Source organism: Phycomyces blakesleeanus (assembly GCF_001638985.1).
Source record: "Phycomyces blakesleeanus NRRL 1555(-) unplaced genomic scaffold PHYBLscaffold_2, whole genome shotgun sequence".
In the NCBI taxonomy this organism is placed as follows: Eukaryota; Fungi; Mucoromycota; class Mucoromycetes; order Mucorales; family Phycomycetaceae; genus Phycomyces; species Phycomyces blakesleeanus.
The window spans coordinates 2,094,009-2,113,751 of NW_017265135.1; the positions used below are offsets into that span (position 1 = coordinate 2,094,009).

The 19,743-nt window shown below is 36.6% G+C and overlaps 5 protein-coding genes across 5 annotated transcripts; 3 read left to right on the forward strand and 2 right to left on the reverse strand.

Moving 5' to 3' along the window:
• Positions 1–3,611: 3,611 nt before the first annotated feature.
• PHYBLDRAFT_58785 (glycoside hydrolase family 9 protein) lies at positions 3,612–5,941 on the forward strand (the record flags this gene model as incomplete). Its single annotated transcript, XM_018440382.1, has 4 exons — positions 3,612–4,038; positions 4,168–4,993; positions 5,091–5,335; positions 5,478–5,941. The coding sequence occupies 4 exons, from the start codon at positions 3,612–3,614 to the stop codon at positions 5,939–5,941; spliced, it is 1,962 nt and encodes a 653-aa protein (XP_018297778.1).
• Positions 5,942–6,424: 483 nt separating this feature from the next.
• PHYBLDRAFT_162799 (hypothetical protein) lies at positions 6,425–9,069 on the reverse strand (the record flags this gene model as incomplete). Its single annotated transcript, XM_018434692.1, has 6 exons — positions 6,425–6,774; positions 6,861–7,860; positions 7,949–8,039; positions 8,169–8,314; positions 8,743–8,855; positions 8,967–9,069. 6 exons carry the CDS (start codon positions 9,067–9,069, stop codon positions 6,425–6,427), a joined length of 1,803 nt encoding a protein of 600 aa, XP_018297779.1.
• An 822-nt stretch (positions 9,070–9,891) lies between these two features.
• On the forward strand, positions 9,892–11,185 carry PHYBLDRAFT_75637 (hypothetical protein; the record flags this gene model as incomplete). The annotated part of the gene is made up of 3 exons (XM_018443084.1): positions 9,892–9,906; positions 9,976–10,020; positions 10,601–11,185. The coding sequence occupies 3 exons, from the start codon at positions 9,892–9,894 to the stop codon at positions 11,039–11,041; spliced, it is 501 nt and encodes a 166-aa protein (XP_018297780.1). The 3' UTR covers positions 11,042–11,185.
• PHYBLDRAFT_179228 (hypothetical protein) lies at positions 11,183–13,324 on the reverse strand. The gene is made up of 6 exons (XM_018438121.1): positions 13,203–13,324; positions 12,952–13,112; positions 12,728–12,867; positions 12,263–12,671; positions 11,594–12,159; positions 11,183–11,512 (listed from the first exon to the last, which is right to left on the reverse strand). Exons 1-6 carry the CDS (start codon positions 13,289–13,291, stop codon positions 11,384–11,386), a joined length of 1,494 nt encoding a protein of 497 aa, XP_018297781.1. The 5' UTR covers positions 13,292–13,324; the 3' UTR covers positions 11,183–11,383.
• Positions 13,325–17,785: 4,461 nt separating this feature from the next.
• PHYBLDRAFT_162803 (cyclin) lies at positions 17,786–19,110 on the forward strand (the record flags this gene model as incomplete). Its single annotated transcript, XM_018434693.1, has 6 exons — positions 17,786–17,794; positions 18,002–18,132; positions 18,190–18,271; positions 18,366–18,494; positions 18,546–18,669; positions 18,797–19,110. The coding sequence occupies 6 exons, from the start codon at positions 17,786–17,788 to the stop codon at positions 19,108–19,110; spliced, it is 789 nt and encodes a 262-aa protein (XP_018297782.1).
• Positions 19,111–19,743: the final 633 nt, after the last annotated feature.

A 19,743-nucleotide genomic window follows, 5' to 3' on the forward strand; every position in this document is an offset into this window, starting at 1 on the left:
ATATATCTATATATTTGTTTGATCAAATCCAGTTGTACAAATCCAGCCATGTTTTTTTTGTTATTGTGTCTATTTGTTGACAAGCTTCTATTTTGTCTTATTTGTGTATGAATGTGTGGTACTATAATATATTTGTATTCCTGGGTACCCTTTCTCTCTCTCTCTATCTTTATGTACACACACAAATGCATACATGTATACATATCATAAAATGACACAACATAACATAACGTGCATAACATCTTATGATGTGATATTATTACTTACTTGAGAAAGGGGTTAATTACTAGCGCTGTTACTCGCCGCCTTTCTCTTGTTAACTCTGGGTCGATTGTGGTTATTTACTTTAGCTGTAAACCAAAAGAAAGAAAGAAATGCCATAGCAAAATTAAAGGCTAAACTCGATCAGGGTTTTTGGAATGGGGGACAAAACGGAAGAATTGACAAAAATAATAATAAACACACTATACACACAGTGTGGGCTGCTTTTAAAGGAGGGACAAACATCCAGATTCATTCAAACAAAAAAAATCTTTATACTTTTTTGTCAATATTTTTCTTTCTTTCTTTTTTCCTTTTAGTTGTTGACTCCTATTCTGTAGAAGAATGGTAATAACATACAGATATGTACAAGGAGTATGATTTCATTACAAAATCCTTAAAGAAGAGGATATTTCTTATTTAAAGACTTGGATATCTATTTTTCACTTTATATATATACATCTTGGACTCTGTTAAAATTAAATAAATTATTATTATAATATATACATAATAGAAAATCAATCAATCAATCATTCTATTCAATTCAATTCAATGCAGTTCAATTCTACTGCACAATACTTTCAGAGTGAATATGCGTAAATGACTAGACTCCGCTATTATATCTGAGCTGTGAAGACTATCTATCCAATAAGATATGTGAGTTAGTGAATTTGTGTCTTACTTCTCATTTTTGTGACGTATTTGTGTGATTAAAAAAAGTCGGAGTATATCCTACAACATCAAGTATCAAACATCCGAATTGCACGTATCCAAAAAAGGAAAAAAGGAAAAGAAAACGTGCTTTGGATCTCCGTCTATCATAATTTTTTTTTCTATTTTTTTTATTTTTTATTTTTGTTATTTATTGACTGATTACAGGAACATTGACTTCAAATCTTTTTTTTTTTTCTATTTTCTTTACAAAAATCTTTCTTAATACTCTTCCTCAGCCTTTTGTTCTTCTTTTGCTTCTTTTGCTTCTTCTTTATTGATTTAAAATAATACTAGTAGATTTCATGGCATCTCACTCTAGCTATCCACAATGCAATCCTAGACAAGGTGCTCCTCTCAACCTACCACCCTTGTTCAATACTATGCATTTTTATCCGGATACTCCCTTTGGACATGATAATACAACCCATCCAACACATCACCTCAACCACTACAACTACCTCAACCACAATAATAGCAACAACAACAACAACAACAACAATAGCAACAGCAACAATAACAATAACAGATCCCACTACATTCTCCCGCCACCAGCATCTCTCTACCATCAGCCATACCAGCAACCAATGATTCCTTACATGTATCCTACCCATGAGACACTTACTCCAATTCAGCAACCCTCAGGCCCACCGCCAAAACAGCAGAAGCGGAGAAGACGATCAGATATCAAGGCCCCTTTCCGCTACAAACTCGTTCCTTTTCAGACCCGCCAATCCCGAAAGGCCCAAAAGGAGGAAGACGTCGAGAGTCCGCCAACTGAAGAGTCAGCGGCTGCTGTCACTCTTGTGTCATTTGCTAGCCGACAGATCCACAGTGTAGAAAGTCGATTTGGCGAACACAAACAACAAAATAAGAAACAGCAACAAGATACGCGTTTAAAGAGAAGTGAAGGATGTGCACCAGAGCTGAGTCATAGTTCGTGTCTCCAACGTCATCAAGACGAAGAGGAAGATCGACGAAGCATGAACACTCAGCAGTCTCAGATCCTAGAGGTAAAAAAAAAAAAAAAAAAACAAACAACATTTCTTACTGATGTAAATTATATCTTATTTATCCTTTACTCTAAAATAGGCAGCACAAATCCTTATGAACATTTCTAGCTGTGGGATGCGTATGAATGCAGTACACTAACCAGGCCAACTCCAACCAAGCCATAAATCATCTCTCTTACACCCCCAAAAAAAAGATAAATAATAATAATAATAATAGTAATAGTAATAATCTTATTGCCATCAATTTCTACAAAGTAACCCTCCCTTCCCCTTCTACCTCCTTTCCTTTATTATTACTATTACTATTATTATTATTATTTTATTCAAATTCACCAAATTCGCCAAATTCCTCTGTACAAAAAAAATTATATTATTTATAAATTCACTACCAACATTTGCTCTTCTTCTTCTTCTTCTTATTCTTATTTTCATTCATATAATTTTTTTTTGCTGTAAAAGACACATACAAATATTATTATTATTATTCTTTAGTTATTTATTTATTTGGTTACTCAAAAATCCATTGAAAATAGAAAGGCAACAATGATCATGAGTGAGAAGCTCGGCTCCGTAATTCCGACCATCGTACGGCCCACAATTTCCCTTTTTTATTATTCTTCGTATTATTTTATTATTTTTTAGTTTTTTAGTATTAAACTATCAAAACTGACAAGATACAAAAAAAACACGTACAAATGCACACGTTTTATATTCTATTTATTTAAATATAATTAAAAATAAGCAAAATGCCATAATTTTATTTTACAAATAAATATATCAATAATATATTAAGCTGTCGTTTCTGGGTTTAAATTTCCAATTGTTTTCGATATCCCTTTTCATCGGAATTATACTTTTTCAATATGTCACATTTTTTTGCACTTGTCACACACACACACACATTGTACTCAAACATTTGTATATGTTCCGATATTCATTATATTATATTATTTTATATTATATATACTTTAGTAAGGATAAATTTAACAATAGCCATAAGAGATGTATTTAAATGAATGGAATATGTAGTTCCAGAAAGAGGTTATATATAATTAGGTATATAATTATGTATCTTTGTAGGTAGACAGGTCTTTATCTATGTTATTCAATTTAAACCAATTTCAAGCTTTTTTGATCTTAATTAAGTATTACTGTCGAATGATAAGTTTTGACATGCATTTATATATATATTATATTACAAAGGGTAATTAGCTACCCTGTGGAATGTTCACTCTAAGGAAAATTTATTTATTTGCTTTACAACATTGTCATCAAGCAATCAGTTTCAAATGAAATTTATACACACAAAAATACAATGAGATAAATTAACGTTTATTGAAATGTCAATAAATAAAATCAATCAATAGACACTAGAGTCAGGTAAATACATATAAACTTGTGTACTTTTCACTTATATACAGATTTGAGCTGGCAGCATTTGCAATCGAAAACATACAACTTCTTTATATATAAAAACATACTCTCTCTTCTATCATTATAACCATTCTCCCCAAAAAAACAAAGAAAATCTTCGTTTCTTTCTCCGGAAAGTTTATACACTTCTTTTTTTTTAATATTTCCTTTCTTTCTTCCTTCAACTTCCTTACTCTGCCTAATTATCTTGCAATGCATACCTTGTTAACCTTTTCTATAGCCTTATTTCTGACAGGACTTGTCAGGGCTGATGATGACACCAGTCCTCTCACATTTCCTGTGAAGCCTCCTCCTGAGGGACCCTATGTCGCCCCCCTCGAACCAAAATACAATTATGCAGAAGTAATGCACAAAAGCTATCTATTCTACCACGCACAAAAATCTGGTAATCTTCCGTATCAACGCATGGCCTGGCGTGGTGATTCATGCAAGGTCTGTGTGGGCGACTATGGTGAAGATCTTTCGCATGGCTGGTACGAAGCCGCCAATACCATGAAGTGGGGTCTTCCGTTCGGTTGGACAGTAACTCAGCTGGCCTTTAACATCATGATGTTTGAAGACTCGATGAACTCCATAGACGAGTTGGCAGAAGGTCTTGAATTATTGAAATGGGGTGCAGGTAAATCAACTTTTTTTTTAAAAAAAATAATTAATTAAATAATTAATTAATTAGGATATTTATTCATCAAACTCACCAATATACTATATATACACTTTTATGCATATGCATGCATCTAATAAACAACAGATTATCTTGTAAATGCTCATCACAACGATACCCATATTGTCGGCCAACTGGGCACATCAGCCCTTGGCCCCATCTCCAAGCAAATCGAGTTGGATGTCGACTTCAACTATTGGGGACCGCCCGAAGAATACGAGCAGTGGGTTCCCACAGGTCTTCCTCACAAGGCATATTATATCACACCCGATAATCCATCTTCTGAAATTGCTGGCGAATATAGTGCTGCCTTAGCAGCTATATCCATTCCCTGGCGTAAACATAATGCAACCTTTGCAGACGAGCTTGTAGATCGGGCCAAGCGAATGTACAATTTCGCAACCGAAAATCCCGGAAGTTACGTATCATCGCGTCAGAATGCCTATCAATGGGCCGCGTTTTGGTATCCCTCGACTCGCTTCGAAGACGAATTGGCCTGGAGTGCGGCCTGGATCTATGCGGCCACAAAGGAGCCCGAGTGGCTCGAGCGCGCAAAAAAGTGGTACAATGCATCGTCAGATTCATGGCAAGAATACTCTTGGGACGAAAAGGGCGGTGCTTTACATACTCTCTTGTATGCTGTCACAAAAGAAGACATATTTTACAAAAACGCAATGGATTATTTCAATCAGTTCCTCCCTAGTCCTAAACAGATCGTCAAGTTTACACCGCGCGGTTTGGCTTATATCGAACACTGGGGATCGGTTGGATATTCAGGAAATGTGGCCTTTTTAATGATGGCCTTTGCAAAATCTATTGGTTATGATAAACCAGAATCAGAAGCCCTGACAACATTTTCCATCCAGCAGATCAATTATGCTCTTGGTGATTATGGCTACAGTTGGGTGGTTGGGTAAGTTACTTGAAGTTGTGTTAAAAAAAATCAAGAAGAAGAATAAGGGATTAAACTCGGACTAACAATTGTTACTGTTGCTATTGCTATTGATTAGCTTTGGCGACAACTATCCAAGCAAACCTTATCACAAATCATCTTACAACTCGTACATTGACTATCCAATGCGGGGTCAGTTTCAAGACAAGGTCGAAGAAGACTTTTCAGAGAGCAAGACAGGCCAGCGATTTATTCTTTATGGGGCTGTCGAAGGCGGTCCTAATGTGGATGACAGCTGGCACGACGATCGGACAAACTATGAGTACTCGGAAGTCACCCAGGATTACAATGCAGCCTGGACAGGTAAAGAATCGTGATTTAATAGCCATGCTTTTGGTTACTACCTTTTTTTTTCTTTCTTTCTATTTCTAATATAATACTAATTTATATATATATATATGTTCCTTTATTCTGGTTTGGTTTGATCTGTTAATATTATACTTAGGCGCCATCGCTGGTTTGATTGATTACTATGGAGCCGACAAGTTCGAGCCTTATACTGATTGTGATCTTGATCTGGGATGGTCTCATCCAAATGCTTCCGATCCCCCTGCATGGCCAGATGATGATTGTTACCACACCTGTAATACGGGATGCCCACGCGGAGAGATGAAATCTTCGTACTCGTGGCGCTTATTGATGGAACCAGAAACAATCAAAGGCAATATGGACACACTTTATCCCGGTGAAGGCGATGTTCGTGCCGCGACTTTTGAAGGAAGCAAGGTCGATGACCATCCAACTCACATGGCTAATGCTCCTCCTGATGTCAATCGGCCAGGTAATAGCAGTCGAGGAAAACATGGAATAAATACCCAAAGCTCAGTAGCCTCGACCTCGTTTGTTCGAAACATGTCTATCGCAAGTGCTGGCTTGCTTGCCTTGACCACCGCCTTTTTGTTCTTTTAAAAATTCCCATATATTAAAAATTGATATTTTTATTTTATTTTTCTTTTATATAAAAAGTATATATCTATGCATGTATGTATGCAAGTTAAAGAAGTTTGTCTGTTAAAATACAAAAAAAAATCAAGCATAATAAAAAAACACACACGCACAATCATATAGCAGAACGATAGCTTTATATAAAATATTTGATTCTTCTAGACTTGGTTTAAATTATACATATTTAAGCACACAAATGTGTATTTGTGTATGTGCTTTGTTTTTTTTTTCTTTCTTTCTTTGGAGGGGTCTGATTATATTTAACCAGAATAATCACTTGGTCGTATTTAATATTCATTATTACACTGTTAAATATTTGTAATGATTATAGTAATGTATCAGAACTAAAGCCGCATTGATAGATGAGGATTAAATAGGTTATTTTAGGTCGTGCACGTAAACACCAAAAAAAAAATACTATTCACTAGGAATCACATAAACGCAACTTTATTTCTTTCCGCGCTTCTTCTTTGACTTGACAGTAACTTTAATATGCTCTGACCACTCATTAGACGCCTGTTCTTCTTCTTGTGCCACAGCATTGGTTCCCCAGACTGTCTTTGGCCCACGAGAAGACTCTTGCGCAGATTGGGCAATTGCTTGAGCCAGCATAGCTTCATTCTCTTCCACTGACATGGGCTGGTTGATTTTAAAGAAGGGATCATTGTCAATCAGCTGTTGGTTTTCTTGGCGTGAAGATTGGGCCTGCTTCTTTTGTTTGGCCTCGGCAATTTTCAAATCTTTCTCTTCCCGTCTGACTCTGTCCTTTCGCTTTTTCGCTCTCGTGGTAAGTTCATCTAAAGAGAATGTATATATATATTAGCAGATGTTATAGCCATTATAACAAATATATATAACAATTGTCAATAAGTAAATTACTTACGCTCAAATGCATCTAAACTTTCTTTTGGGACAAGTCGTTTGAGATCAACTTCCAAAAATGTCACATCACACCCTAGTGGAAGATGGGACAAGTGCTTACACCTTTTTCTCAAATCCTCTGTCATAGTGGTTTCTTCTATTCCTGTGGCCACAACCTCAATATGTTTTGGAAAGTGTTCATATTCTCTGTACGAATGTTTGAGCACTCTAACGTCTAGTGGATGTAGATACACGTGCTGTCCATCATCAGCCTGGAAAAAGTAGTAGTCGGTCAACGATGAAGTCGAGACGCCCTTGTCCTTTGCCTGCCGGTATTGCCCATTATTATTATTATTATTATTATAATTATTATAATTATTATTATCACTACTATAGCTATTATTGTTCCACACCAAGGCTGAAGTTTGCTCAAGTAAGCGAACGCCATTCGTACCATACGCTCGTGCCTCTCTTTGTCTTGCCACAACTTCCTCAATCGCCTCCTCGATGTATTTGACATCGTCCCCCCAGCCGATCGTATCTTGTTTTGCGACTTCTAACTCATGTTTGTCTTGCTCGTACATCGCAAGCAAATAGTCTGGACTGGCGAGAATCAGGCGAGAAAATGCAAGTGCTTGAGGAGTAGTGTCCCAAGGCAGAACAGTGGCCTGACGCTGAAGGGATTCGCTAATAGGCCATGTGTCAGAAACAGGCAGGGCCAAAGGAGAGGGACCTGGGCGCAGAAGAAGGCTCAATTGGACTGTGTCTCCTTGTTGGATGCCTGAAATTGTTTTAGACAAGACTGCTCGAGGGATTAATGATTTGACATTCTTCAAGTCTTTGAGATACATGGCGTCCCAACAAATCGGACATTTGTGCCATTGCTTGCGAGTATTTTCACGCGATGCAAAATAATGCAACACGCACGGAAGGCAAAAAACATGACCACACTTTGTGATTCTTGCGGCTGTTACCGGAGATGAGAGGCATATTGGGCATGAAGGAGTTGTATCTGTGATTACCTATGTGGGGTGGGGGGGAAGGTGGTTAATAATTATAATTAGTATTATTATTATTATTATTATCAACTTGAGTCAACAAATACAATACCACTTGTTCGATCGATTGCCAGTCTAATATCATATCCGGATCTGCCAAATATATCTGATAATCTGATGAAGCCTTTACAACAAACCTGAAGCTACATTACAGAAAATATTTGCGTTTACACAGTATAATAATTATTATTATTTAAAAAAAAGTCAATTAGGCGTGTAAGTTCCAGGATTATGCTTTTCTTTCATTCATTCATTCATTCATTCATTCTTACTTTGCATTTACAAATTTTTCCTTGTTGAATGGTTGGTATGTTGTTTTTTGGCGACGTGGACTTGGCGAACTTGGCGTCTGTCGCTCCGGGAATGAAAAACCAAGTAGATGGTTCAACGAAACTTTCCCTTTTTTCTCTTTCGAGCCCTGAGGACATATAAAGAAGTATAAAAAAAATACAATTATATTTATAAGAAAATATTGACACACTTATACATCCACACGTAAACAAACAAACGCAAACGCAAACACAGACACAGACACAATCACAGCCATAACCATAACCATAGCCACAAGTACAAGCACAAGTACATACACACACACATATATATATATATATATATATAGAGAGAGAGAGAGAGAGAGAAACAATATAATATAACAAGATCGTAATTATAATTATAATTATGATAGATAAATAGATAGATAGATATATGCACGCGCTGTGGTATATAATAATATTTCTTTTTCTCTTTTAATAATCTTTTTAAAGAAGAGTGAAATTGCTCTCTCCCTTTTCTATATGTATATTGCTTTTCACTATGATTACTAAGATCTATGTTACTATTATTTACCGAAAGATCGACAGCTTCAAGGTCCTGAGTTACATTCTCTATGATGTGACTGGATCGTGGTTCATGTTGAGCTCTTTGTAAAGGACGGGGATTTCGAGTCTTTTGAGCTGAATCTCGATATATCAGTTACAGGGGGGTTTTTTTAATAATAATATTAGTCTTATTTCCAAATCCATGAAAAAAAAAGGAAAAAAAAAACTGTAATGTTAATGATAATGGCTTACCTGGACGGCGCGGTTTTTTGACATTTGAAGTCGATTGTGTTGGAGGTGAAGGTTGAGGCCTCGCTGAACCTCCCGGTACAAATACATTAGCATTAACATTCATGATGTATAAATAGGAATATATATATATATATATGTGTGTGTGTGTATGTGTTTAGGTGTAGTGTAAGAGTATAGTGTATGTAGTATACAATTATAAAAAGGTATTTGTAATAGTTAATAAAGAGAAGAGAAGGGGAATAGGAGGAATGAAAAACTGCGGCAGATAAAATAAAATAAATAAAAAGTGTACAATGTTAATTTAGATGAATATTTAACAGATGATTTGATTCTAAGGTTCGTTAATGGGGTTGAAGGAATCTATTCTACAAAGCCTTGATTTTTTTTTTAAATTTTAATAATAAAAATAAAAAGTAAAAATAAAACAATGAGATAAAGGCTGTGTTTAACTGTGTTCTTCAACTCAACAACTCGGTTGTCAGTGACAGCACACAACTCCAAAAAAGAAAACCAAAGTGTTTTTTCTTAATTTATTGAGATAAATTTGAATTTATTGGTTTTTACGCCAATCATATTTGATTTTAGAAATGCTCTTTTTATTTATTTATTTTCAATTTTAATTTTATAGAAATAATGAGGGTATTCAAGTAAAGAATATTTTAATTTCATTTTTTTTTTTCATTGGTGAGATTATTTGTGACCTAATGCATATATAGAATCATTTGCCCATACATGTCGGCTTTGGTAAAAACTAATATTTATATAAAAATCAACTATTTGGTAGAGAAATCAGCAGCCAATTCTATGTATATAATTAACATAATCGTGACACTGGCTGGAGAACCGGACAAACAAGGATTTCTTTCATCAAGGCACTGAGAGGGTTTATATCTCTTGTGTGACTTGCTTCCCATTCAGCAATGTAATGTGGTATATTAAGGTAAGGAAGAATAAGAAGAAAAGCCTTGATTAAATATTCCTATATATCTATTTAAGCTTTTTTGTATAGATAAATAAGTACAGAGCCGCCGACCTGAGTGGTATTGAGGGTACGGTAAAGAATATTTAGGCTTAAGGCCGCGTTCCTACTCTTGTAAAAAAAACAACGCGTAAAGTGGATCACTACAGAAAATAGAACTCCGATAGGATCTCCCCTTCTTCGGAGAGGAGGGGAGGGAGGTGGTGCCTATTTCCAGAGGTGGAGCGGGCTATTATAGATCCTTCCTTTTAGCGCTTCCTCACCATGGTAAGTGTAGATGCAAGAATGTGTCTCTATGTGTACACACACACACGCATATATACAAAATTGCAAATAATGCATATACGACGGATGGATCAACGGATGGATCAACAGATGAATCAACGGATGGATATGTTGGATATATGGATTTGATACACCAACCAAGAAAATCACTGTGGAGCATTCTACAAGCCAAACCACAAACAAAAAACAAAAACAAAAAACAAAAACAATAGCCACCACTGTAACTACAGCCATAACCACAACATTGATATCAGCAGCAACGAACCTACTACAAACATGTCGACACAACTATGAATGAAATTATATACGCACACACCTGTTAGCATTACAGTTTCATTATCTGACCACTATATTTTTTTTATCAATTTAGGCTGATCAAGAGCAGACTAACCTCAGAAAGAGAACTTTCCGCAAGTTCACCTACCGTGGTATTGACCTCGAGCAGCTCTTGGACTTGTCCTCTGAGCAGTTCATGGCTCTCGTCCACTCCCGTGCCCGCAGAAGATTCCAGCGCGGTCTTAAGCGCAAGCACATGGGTCTCATCAAGAAGCTTCGTAACGCCAAGAAGGAGGCTACCCCCGGTGAGAAGCCCGCTACCGTCAAGACCCACCTCCGTGACATGATCATCGTCCCCGAGATGATCGGTTCCGTCGTCGGTGTCTACAACGGCAAGACCTTCAACCAGGTCGAGATCAAGCCTGAGATGACTGCTCACTACCTCGCTGAGTTCTCCATCTCTTACAAGCCCGTTAAGCACGGTCGTCCCGGTATTGGTGCCACTCACTCTTCCAGATTCGTTCCCCTCAAGTAAAAAAAAATACTTGGGATTCTTGTTTGGCTTTGTGTGCTTATGCAACCAGCTTTTCCTTTTTTTTAAAACTCTTTTGTAATCTTCTCTTATTTGTTTGAGGATGTACCTTGAGTAATAAAATTTAAAAAGACAAAAAAACGAAAAGAGTAATGATGATATATTAAAATGTTTGGTTTTGGTGGGGAAATCTGATGTAATATATTTATTCATACATTTGGATAAGTAAGCACTATGGAAAACGAAAACAAAAATGAATAGAAGTTTTTCTATCTCTCTTTCTCTCTTCGTAATAGTATTAGTAGTAGTAGTAATAGATGCTTGGATAATAAGGAAGCTCTATCCTTAGTCTTGACGTATCATTCTAAAAGATTCCTTCTCTTTGTCTTCTTCCAACCATTGGTTCAATACATCATAAAGAGCATCTTGGGTATCTTTGATCGACTGATCGACTGTCTCCGATACATGGAAATCCTAGTAATAGAATAATAATAAAAGTTTTGTTGTATGAATTACTTGAATAATCAAACTTTGGATAACTATATACTGTCTTACCCAGTGGTGGACAGCCTGAGGAAGGACTGAGAAGTATGCATCGTCCTGCCATGTTGATCTGTTGGGAGCATCATCACTCTGGACACTCAATGTGCGCCAGGGATCCCATTCACCATCGATCCAGAAAGTGCGTGATAAGCGGATATTCCAGCCTTCGTACTCCTCATTAATTTGACGCCAGATAGGGGTTGGAGGTACTTGATGTTCACCAAACATCAAAGGACACTGGTGCTGATACCAGCTTGTTGACAAATGACGCGAAACAATACTTGACTCCCACAATGGAGCTGCAGTCTGCCAGTAAGCATATTCTGTGCAGACCTGCCACATCCAAGGACGTGCCTCTGATTTGAGATCAGTGTACATTATGGATCGAGGGTCATGGGTGTCAAGGCATTCATTTACAGAAAGTCCATCGCAAGCTAGGTCAATGATAGCCTTAATGTAGGCACCATACACTGCAAGATGGTCCTTTGGCTCAGTCAATTCAAATAATTCGCAGAATTCGCCAAAAGGATTAATATCAGGTTGCATTGCCTGCCACAAGCCAAGAGGGAAAGTGAGAACTAAACAAAAGAACAAGAAAAAAAAAGAAATAGATTTTTGAAATTATAGTGTTATTTACACTGTATGTACTTTCGCAAAATAATAGTACAAACTTGGTCTTACCTTCAGCAAAGTCATCGTCATGTTCGAGGTCCTCCAGACCAAACAAGGCTTTGATTCTGCGCCTAGGTCCAGGGAAAGGGCTCAACAAAGCCAAGTCAACATGACGCACAACAGAACGAATGGCATGCGTGCAGTTGGGAGGAGCATAGCGTTGAACTGCATTAAAATATTCATAAAAGTTGTAGCTCATCTGGACAGGTGCTGATGATGGCACAGCTGCAAATACAAGCTCTGGATACTTGAGACGCATCCAGGCTGCCAAGTTTCCACTGTAGCTACCCCCGTAGACAATCCATTTTGTATTAGGATCAAGGTCGATCGAGGAGAATTTAAGATGCTTGATCATAGAAGCCATATCTTCAAGAGCCTGAGCTGTTGTCAGGGTTCGGAGGTTTTTGACTGAGTAATCCTGTAATCCAATAGTGTTAAACACAGATAACTTGATCATATATCAAATAAACTTACAAGTCCTGGTTGGGATTCTCCGTAGCTTCGGTGTTCCATTACAACGACAATTCCGTGTAATCGACGGGCAAGAGTAGCCATCGAAGAATTGCTAACATAAATTGCACGCTCATCGGCAGGGGCCTCACCAGCATTATATACTTTATATATATATCTATTTAGTCAGAACAGATATCTTCTTGTATATATACATATATACATATGGGCGTGTAGAAAATCCTTACAAATTACTGGTCCTCCTGGCTCATACCAATCGGTATTTGTCCAATATCGATGCTTGAATGTTTTGGATTCAAAATCAAAATGATCAATAGGTTGGTCAAAGTAAAATGGACCCCAGCGTTCTTCGATAGGTTCACTCTTGACAGTCAAACTCTGAATACGTCTTTATTTGTTTTGACATTTTGATTGGTATCAGGTACGTAATAATACTTTTTAACGTGTATATGTGTGCGTATGCTCGTATATCCAATACCTGTGAAGTCTTTGTGAAGGAGACCAGAATGCTTGAGTGGTGCATATAAATAAGCACCACACAAAACCCAAGACACTTCTTGTGTGCATCAAAGAAGAACAAAAGGAGGAAGAGGAAGAAACTGCGAAATAAAGTAAAACTTTTTATATATATGACTTTTATTGAACAATTGGATTTTTTTTAAGGGAAAAAAAGTTATGAAAGGACAAGGAATTTCCTAAACAGGCAGCTATGATTCGTGTACTCAAAAACAACTAAAAAGAGCGCCAATATTTTTTAAATAAAAAGAAATAGAGTTTTATAGACACCTGTATATTGGTAACATGTCTATACTCATAGACTGATAAGCCTCCTTTTTCTTTAGTGTTCTTGAATAATTCTATATACTCTAGAATAATGGATATGTTTGTTAGTCTGGGCAAGAGCAGGATGTCCTTAAGTAAATAGTTCCACATAAGTATAAAGATAAAAAATAATGACAGTGTCCACTGGAACAAATAGGTTGCGGAAAATACACGCGCACACCAACTCAGAAAACAAATTCTTCTTTGTTCTTTACTTTTTTTTTTGTGGAGTGATGCACAAATAAGAAGTCCTAAGAAGAAAGAGAAGTATATAATATAATCAAGTATCGAATGACAGCTGTAGGACCTCTTTATGGAAACCGTATCAAAGAAACCAATTGGCATCAACAATATTCTCAATCCGAATATCCCCGCTCTCGGTGGCATTGAATTCTTTGATACACACCCTTTGCCCAACATAACAACGTCTTTATCCCGGCAAGAGAAGCAAGTGAGACTATCTTTTAATGTCAGATTCGTGATGTCATGTAGCTTATCAAAGAAGAAGTGTGAATGCTTGGTTTTAAGGCGTGTCCTTCAAACATAACAAGATTGCCACAGAAAGCATAAAATTATTATAATTATAATTATTAATCTTACATATTGTATGTTAATACAATATAGTCTACATGGTTCTTAAAAAGAAAGATTAGCCGATTTAACGTAGCCTTCTATCCTTTATTTATTTATTTTTGAATATTATATTATGAAGGCCATATGACGCATACATTAAAGGGACAGGCAAAAGCAACCACTGACTCAATAATATACATATTCTTGCATAAAATAAGCATATACTCATAATTTAGGCTTTAAAACGTTTATTTACTTCAAATCATATTTTCAACAGAAAAAAATGTACGATGAACAGAAAAAGAAAGATGTAATAAGATGATGCTAAAGAGGAAGATGAGCAGGAGCAGAAGCACGAGAAGAGGTGTAAGAAACACTGTCTAGATCTCAAATATCATGGCACCATGAATATAAATTTGACTGAGATTTGTCCCATCGTGATCTCAACCGTTGTAGAGATGAATTTATCCACTATTCAAGATATTATTAAATGCTATAAAGATATTTCATATGTTATAAGCACGGAAATCTGTTATCTAGATTATTTGGAGTTTGTCTCGTATATTGCAGCTCATAGGGCGTCTTTTACAAAAAGGCATAAACAAAGACGGCTTTAATGGGCTAATAAATATGATAATTGAATATTTGACCAACAAATAAGTATCTCTTTGTTCTAATTAGTTCAGAGTTACATCGGAGAGTAACAATGGAGATACCCGAATGATTAAAAGAAGCTTGTAAACGATATCGAAAAGGGTATATATTTCCAATAATTAAATAATAAAAGAAGGGCATTAAGGTGATCCGTAGCTGTTTCTATGCAGGGGGTTTCGAGCCTTTAGTTTTTCATAAACATTTCAGAAAAATAAAAGCAAGGATTAAATATTACAAGAGTATGATGCTATCTGCCATATGGACTCCTATTCAAGGTGATCGAAAGAGGATAACGAAGTAACGGGATTTGAGTACTATGTCTGCTCAAATTTCATATCTCAACGTAATTGAATATGTTTACTGAGATCTAAAGCCAAAGATTAGTAAAACCACGGTCAAAGCTAAAAATGATGATTCCTATAATACTAATATAACAAGTTTAGGAGACAGTATGTGTCAAACCTACTTAATGTTTTTTTTGGGTAAATACATTGCATTGACGGTAATACTTGTCATCAACCTTTTGAGGTGCTTTTAATATTATTAGCTGCAGCAGTATTTGGAAAAGATCATTATAATTAAAGTATGAATGCTTTAATTATTCTTATTGATAAACAATAGTATATGAAATATATGTTATAATTTATTGTATTAATTGTTTTATTTTTGGAGTGTGAAAAACTTTTGAGCGTGTGTATTATTAAGTGCACAAAAGATTTTATACAAAATGCCATTTGATAGAAACCTCGCCAAGACCAAATTCACCTAATGCTTCGAATGCTATATAAAATAATAGATAGTTAAGAATCAGTATGAGCATTATATATACACAGTTGCACATTTAAAGAAAAAAAATACCTTTGGGACTAAGGTCCAAATCTCCTTTTTTACAAGTCTTGCAAACGTCTACCACCTTGACCCGAACCTTCTTTTCGTTTGGACCCATAACTTCGATCTCTTTATTACATTCCTTCTTGTCGTTACCCATTTGCTCAACGTTGAGAGCTGCGACAAGATCAGTGTTCTTGTGCTTTTCGCCACACTCGCCTGCACGTGTCTCGAGATCAAAGAATGTGCCCAGTCCCATAAAGTCTGTACCATCGTGTGTGTTGTCCGCATCGGCCAGCAAGATCCGAGTAAATCGTGAACGCCGTGTGCTTGCGTGTAGTGGAAGGGATTCTGGATCTACTGCAAGACGGGAGGCAGGGTAGCCAGGACTTTTGGCTGCTGCAGGAACTGCTGCTGCTGCTGCGGGAGCAACAGAACCAGCAATAGTAGAAGGCTTCTCGGGCCAAATTATAGCACCATTGTCGTCATAAGTTACAGGAGAACCATCAGAGTTTGTAGAAGGAGGTGCGGGGGGAGCAGCAGCAGCATTGGCGACCGGGGCAGCATTAACAGCTGGAGCAGCATTAGCAGCTGGAGCAACATTGGCAACTGGAGCAGTGGAAGACTGGGCATTACTGGGTGGAACAGCACCAGTGCCAGCGCCAGCGGTATTTCCTGCTGAATCTGGCAAAACAATACCGCCATCTGCGTTGTAAGTGATGGCGGGTTCGTCGGATTGAGTAGAAGATTGGGCAGCTGGAGGAGCGGCAGCTGAACCAGAGGGAGCCTGAGAACCATTAACAGAGTCGGAGACAGTGGAGGAAGATCCAGCTGGAGAGCCACCGTTTGCATCAACAGCCATGTTCACAGCAACAGTGTTTGTAGAAGCTTCAGGAGGAGGAGCCTGAGCAAGATTCTGAGGCTGACCTTGGGCTTGATTAGGAGGAGATTGAGGCTGAGGACCATTGTTAGCTGCATGACCTTGTATTCCAAAATGAAATGTGCATACACATTTTTACTGGTCAGTAATAAGATCAATTGAAATGTTATGTATAAAAAAAACCTTGTTCATTTGGGTGAATCAATGATGTATCACCAGAAAATTCAGTAGTAGTAGAAGCTTCTTTCACGGGCTGGACTTCTGTAGAATATATAAGTAATCAATTCAATGGACCTAGTATGATGTTCTTACTTTGATTAGTATCCACATAATGGCCTTTAACCTTGTGTGGATGATGATGGTAATAAAGGTCGTTGGGGAAATCTGGCTTATCTTTGTCCGCACTGACATTCTGTAGGATCAACAGAGCTGCAAAACACAAGCCAAGTACGCGCATATTTTGTTATTATTTTTTAAAGAAACAAGATAAGGAATATGTAAGAGAAACAAGGCAGGAAATATGAATTGATGCTGGATTTTTTATTGCTGCTTTTTTTTTTCTTTTTGATGAAGTACATATCGAATTAAAAGCTTTGATATCATTTGGCATGGGTATACTTCCCTTGTATCTCATAACATTGGACAGCATTCAAGCCACTATCAAACTATGATCATGTTTTTTTTTTAATTATCTGAGTATAAGAGCAACTAACCCTTGCATAATAATGACAACAATAAACCGCAGATCAGACTATATGTTTCTTTCAAAGCAAGTGCAAATGATTTCTATTAGACCACCATTGAAGTTAAGCGATCCAATCATTACACGTGCAACGTCGATCCATGTACTCTATCACTGCTGACAGATTTTACCTTTATTTGTTTTTATGCTTGAAAAACAAATACTATAAATGATAATAAATACGATTTGTATACAGCTATTTTAATTGAAGTTCTCCAAAAAAGATTATGGTATACCACATAATTATGCTTTCAATCAATACAAGATTGTAAAGCCAAGATGAAGTACTTATATATATATTTGTATATATGTATATATATGTATATATTTACGTTTAATTATTTATCCGTCAATCTTGAGAAACCAGACAAGACCAAAAAAAGAAAATAGAGACCGCTCAAAGGTTCTTTTTTAAAGTTTCCTCCCGCACACTTCTTTTCTCAAGTCCAAAAGCACATTGCTAACTAAAAAGCAAGACTATTCAATATATACTATTATATTAGCATATTATTCTTATTATTACTAGATTATAAAATAGATACTTAAAATAAGCAGACATATAATGAACCAGGTAAAGTAACCACAAATACACTCTTCTCTTGTTACTATTCATTGTATTTTACCTGTTTTTTTTTGGGGAAAGCGGGTATTATCAAGTGATGAACTACAAAAGCTCAATGTTTCAACCATTGGTTAATTTGACAAGATTCTTTACTTTATTTTTTCTTTCTTTCTGAATTGTACATATAAATGTCTGCGTGTGCGTGCGTGCATGTAGTGGCTCTTTACACGAGAAGAGTTGATGCAAGTACCGTCTATTGTCAATGATGGAATGACTGTTGCTGATGAGCTGCGTAAGCGAGAGTTTGGCTCAGAACTAATCCAGACCATTGGGTGTCGCATTGAACTGTAAGTTTATATTACAATACAAACTTTTTGTATATAAATATCATATGTCGTCCTTAGACCTCAGATCACAGTAGCAACTGCTTGCGTCTATTTCCACCGCTTCTATGCACGTGAATCCTTTCGAACCTACGATGCTACTGTAAGATTTATACTTATTAAAGCATATACATATTTTGCTAGTATATTGTGTCTTGATCTGATGTGTGTGTGTGTGTGTGTGTGTGTGTGTAAAGAATATGGCAGCAACGTGTATATATTTGGCATGTAAGGTAGAGGAGTCTTCACGGAAATTGACGGACGTTGTGGCAGCTCTGACGCATGGTCGGTTTAATCAGACAAATCATGCCCAAGAGAAGACCAAGGTAAATAGTGTTGTTTTTTTCTGGAGGGTACACCAATTTGATTCTTTATAGTATCAAACACGTTGCCGAGATATGATTCTTGTGTACGAGACTATATTGCTAGAAACCCTGTGTTTTGATTTAACAGTCGACAATCCCCATCAATTGATGATTGAACTAGCAGAGGAGATCAGAGGTAAGCAGGCCACTAACAGCCTGAGTAAAGAGGGCTTGGAAGGTATTAAACTTGGAAAGATAAAGTGAGAAAAAGGAAAGAGATAGTGAATACAGGCTTATGTATGCATATATTAATATTCTATTAGCACCAGATAATGCAGTCCAGGCAGGGTGGACCTTTGCAAATGACAGGTATAGTAGAGTCTTCATTGGTAATACAAGGTTTTTACCGTTGATATGCTTGGATAGTTTAAGGCGACCCATCTGTTTGTTGTACGATCCACAAATGATTGCTGTTGCGTGTCTATTGATGGGCTATCATATAACAGAAGAGGACTTTCCTATTGATAAAGATACCACATGGGGTCAAACATTACATCAGGATCCCGAACTCTTACACGGTAAATACTGGGTATACCGAGCTTATAAGATCAGCTCTAATGTTAACTTTCTGTTGTAGAAATAATTGAAACACTGGCCAGGCCCAGTAGTGAACGAACACTTTAAGTTATAGCGCCGTATTATCCTTTCCTCCGCACCGACCATACTGAAAAAGCATAAGAGTTTAAAAATTGTGTATAAGGTAAGATAATTAACCCAAACCTTTAAAATGATTTTTACAGATATATAAATTTATATATATTGTGCTTACGGAACAATATTTTAAATAGCCAACAGAGGATTTTCACAAGCAATACATATATGCACACAACAACAAAAAGCACAGACGCGAAGAACCAAACACCAAACACCAAAACGCACAGAAAATAACGACCTTGATTTCTGTTCACTGAAGGAGTCTCGATTGTAAAACAAAAAAATGAAGTTATTTTATTGTTTATTTTTCCTTTACCCATTTTTCCTTAGCACAGCACAGAACAACTTCACATACATACAGCCTGCACGACCAATCTCTCTATCTCTCTATTCCTTGTCTACACGTATATGTATACGCATATATATATCAAAAACACGCACACACACACTTACATAGATACATACACACATACACGCATACCAAAAGAAAAAAAAGAAAATGTCATTGGTATCCCTTGATTTATACATACAAAAAAGTTTATAATATACAGGACAT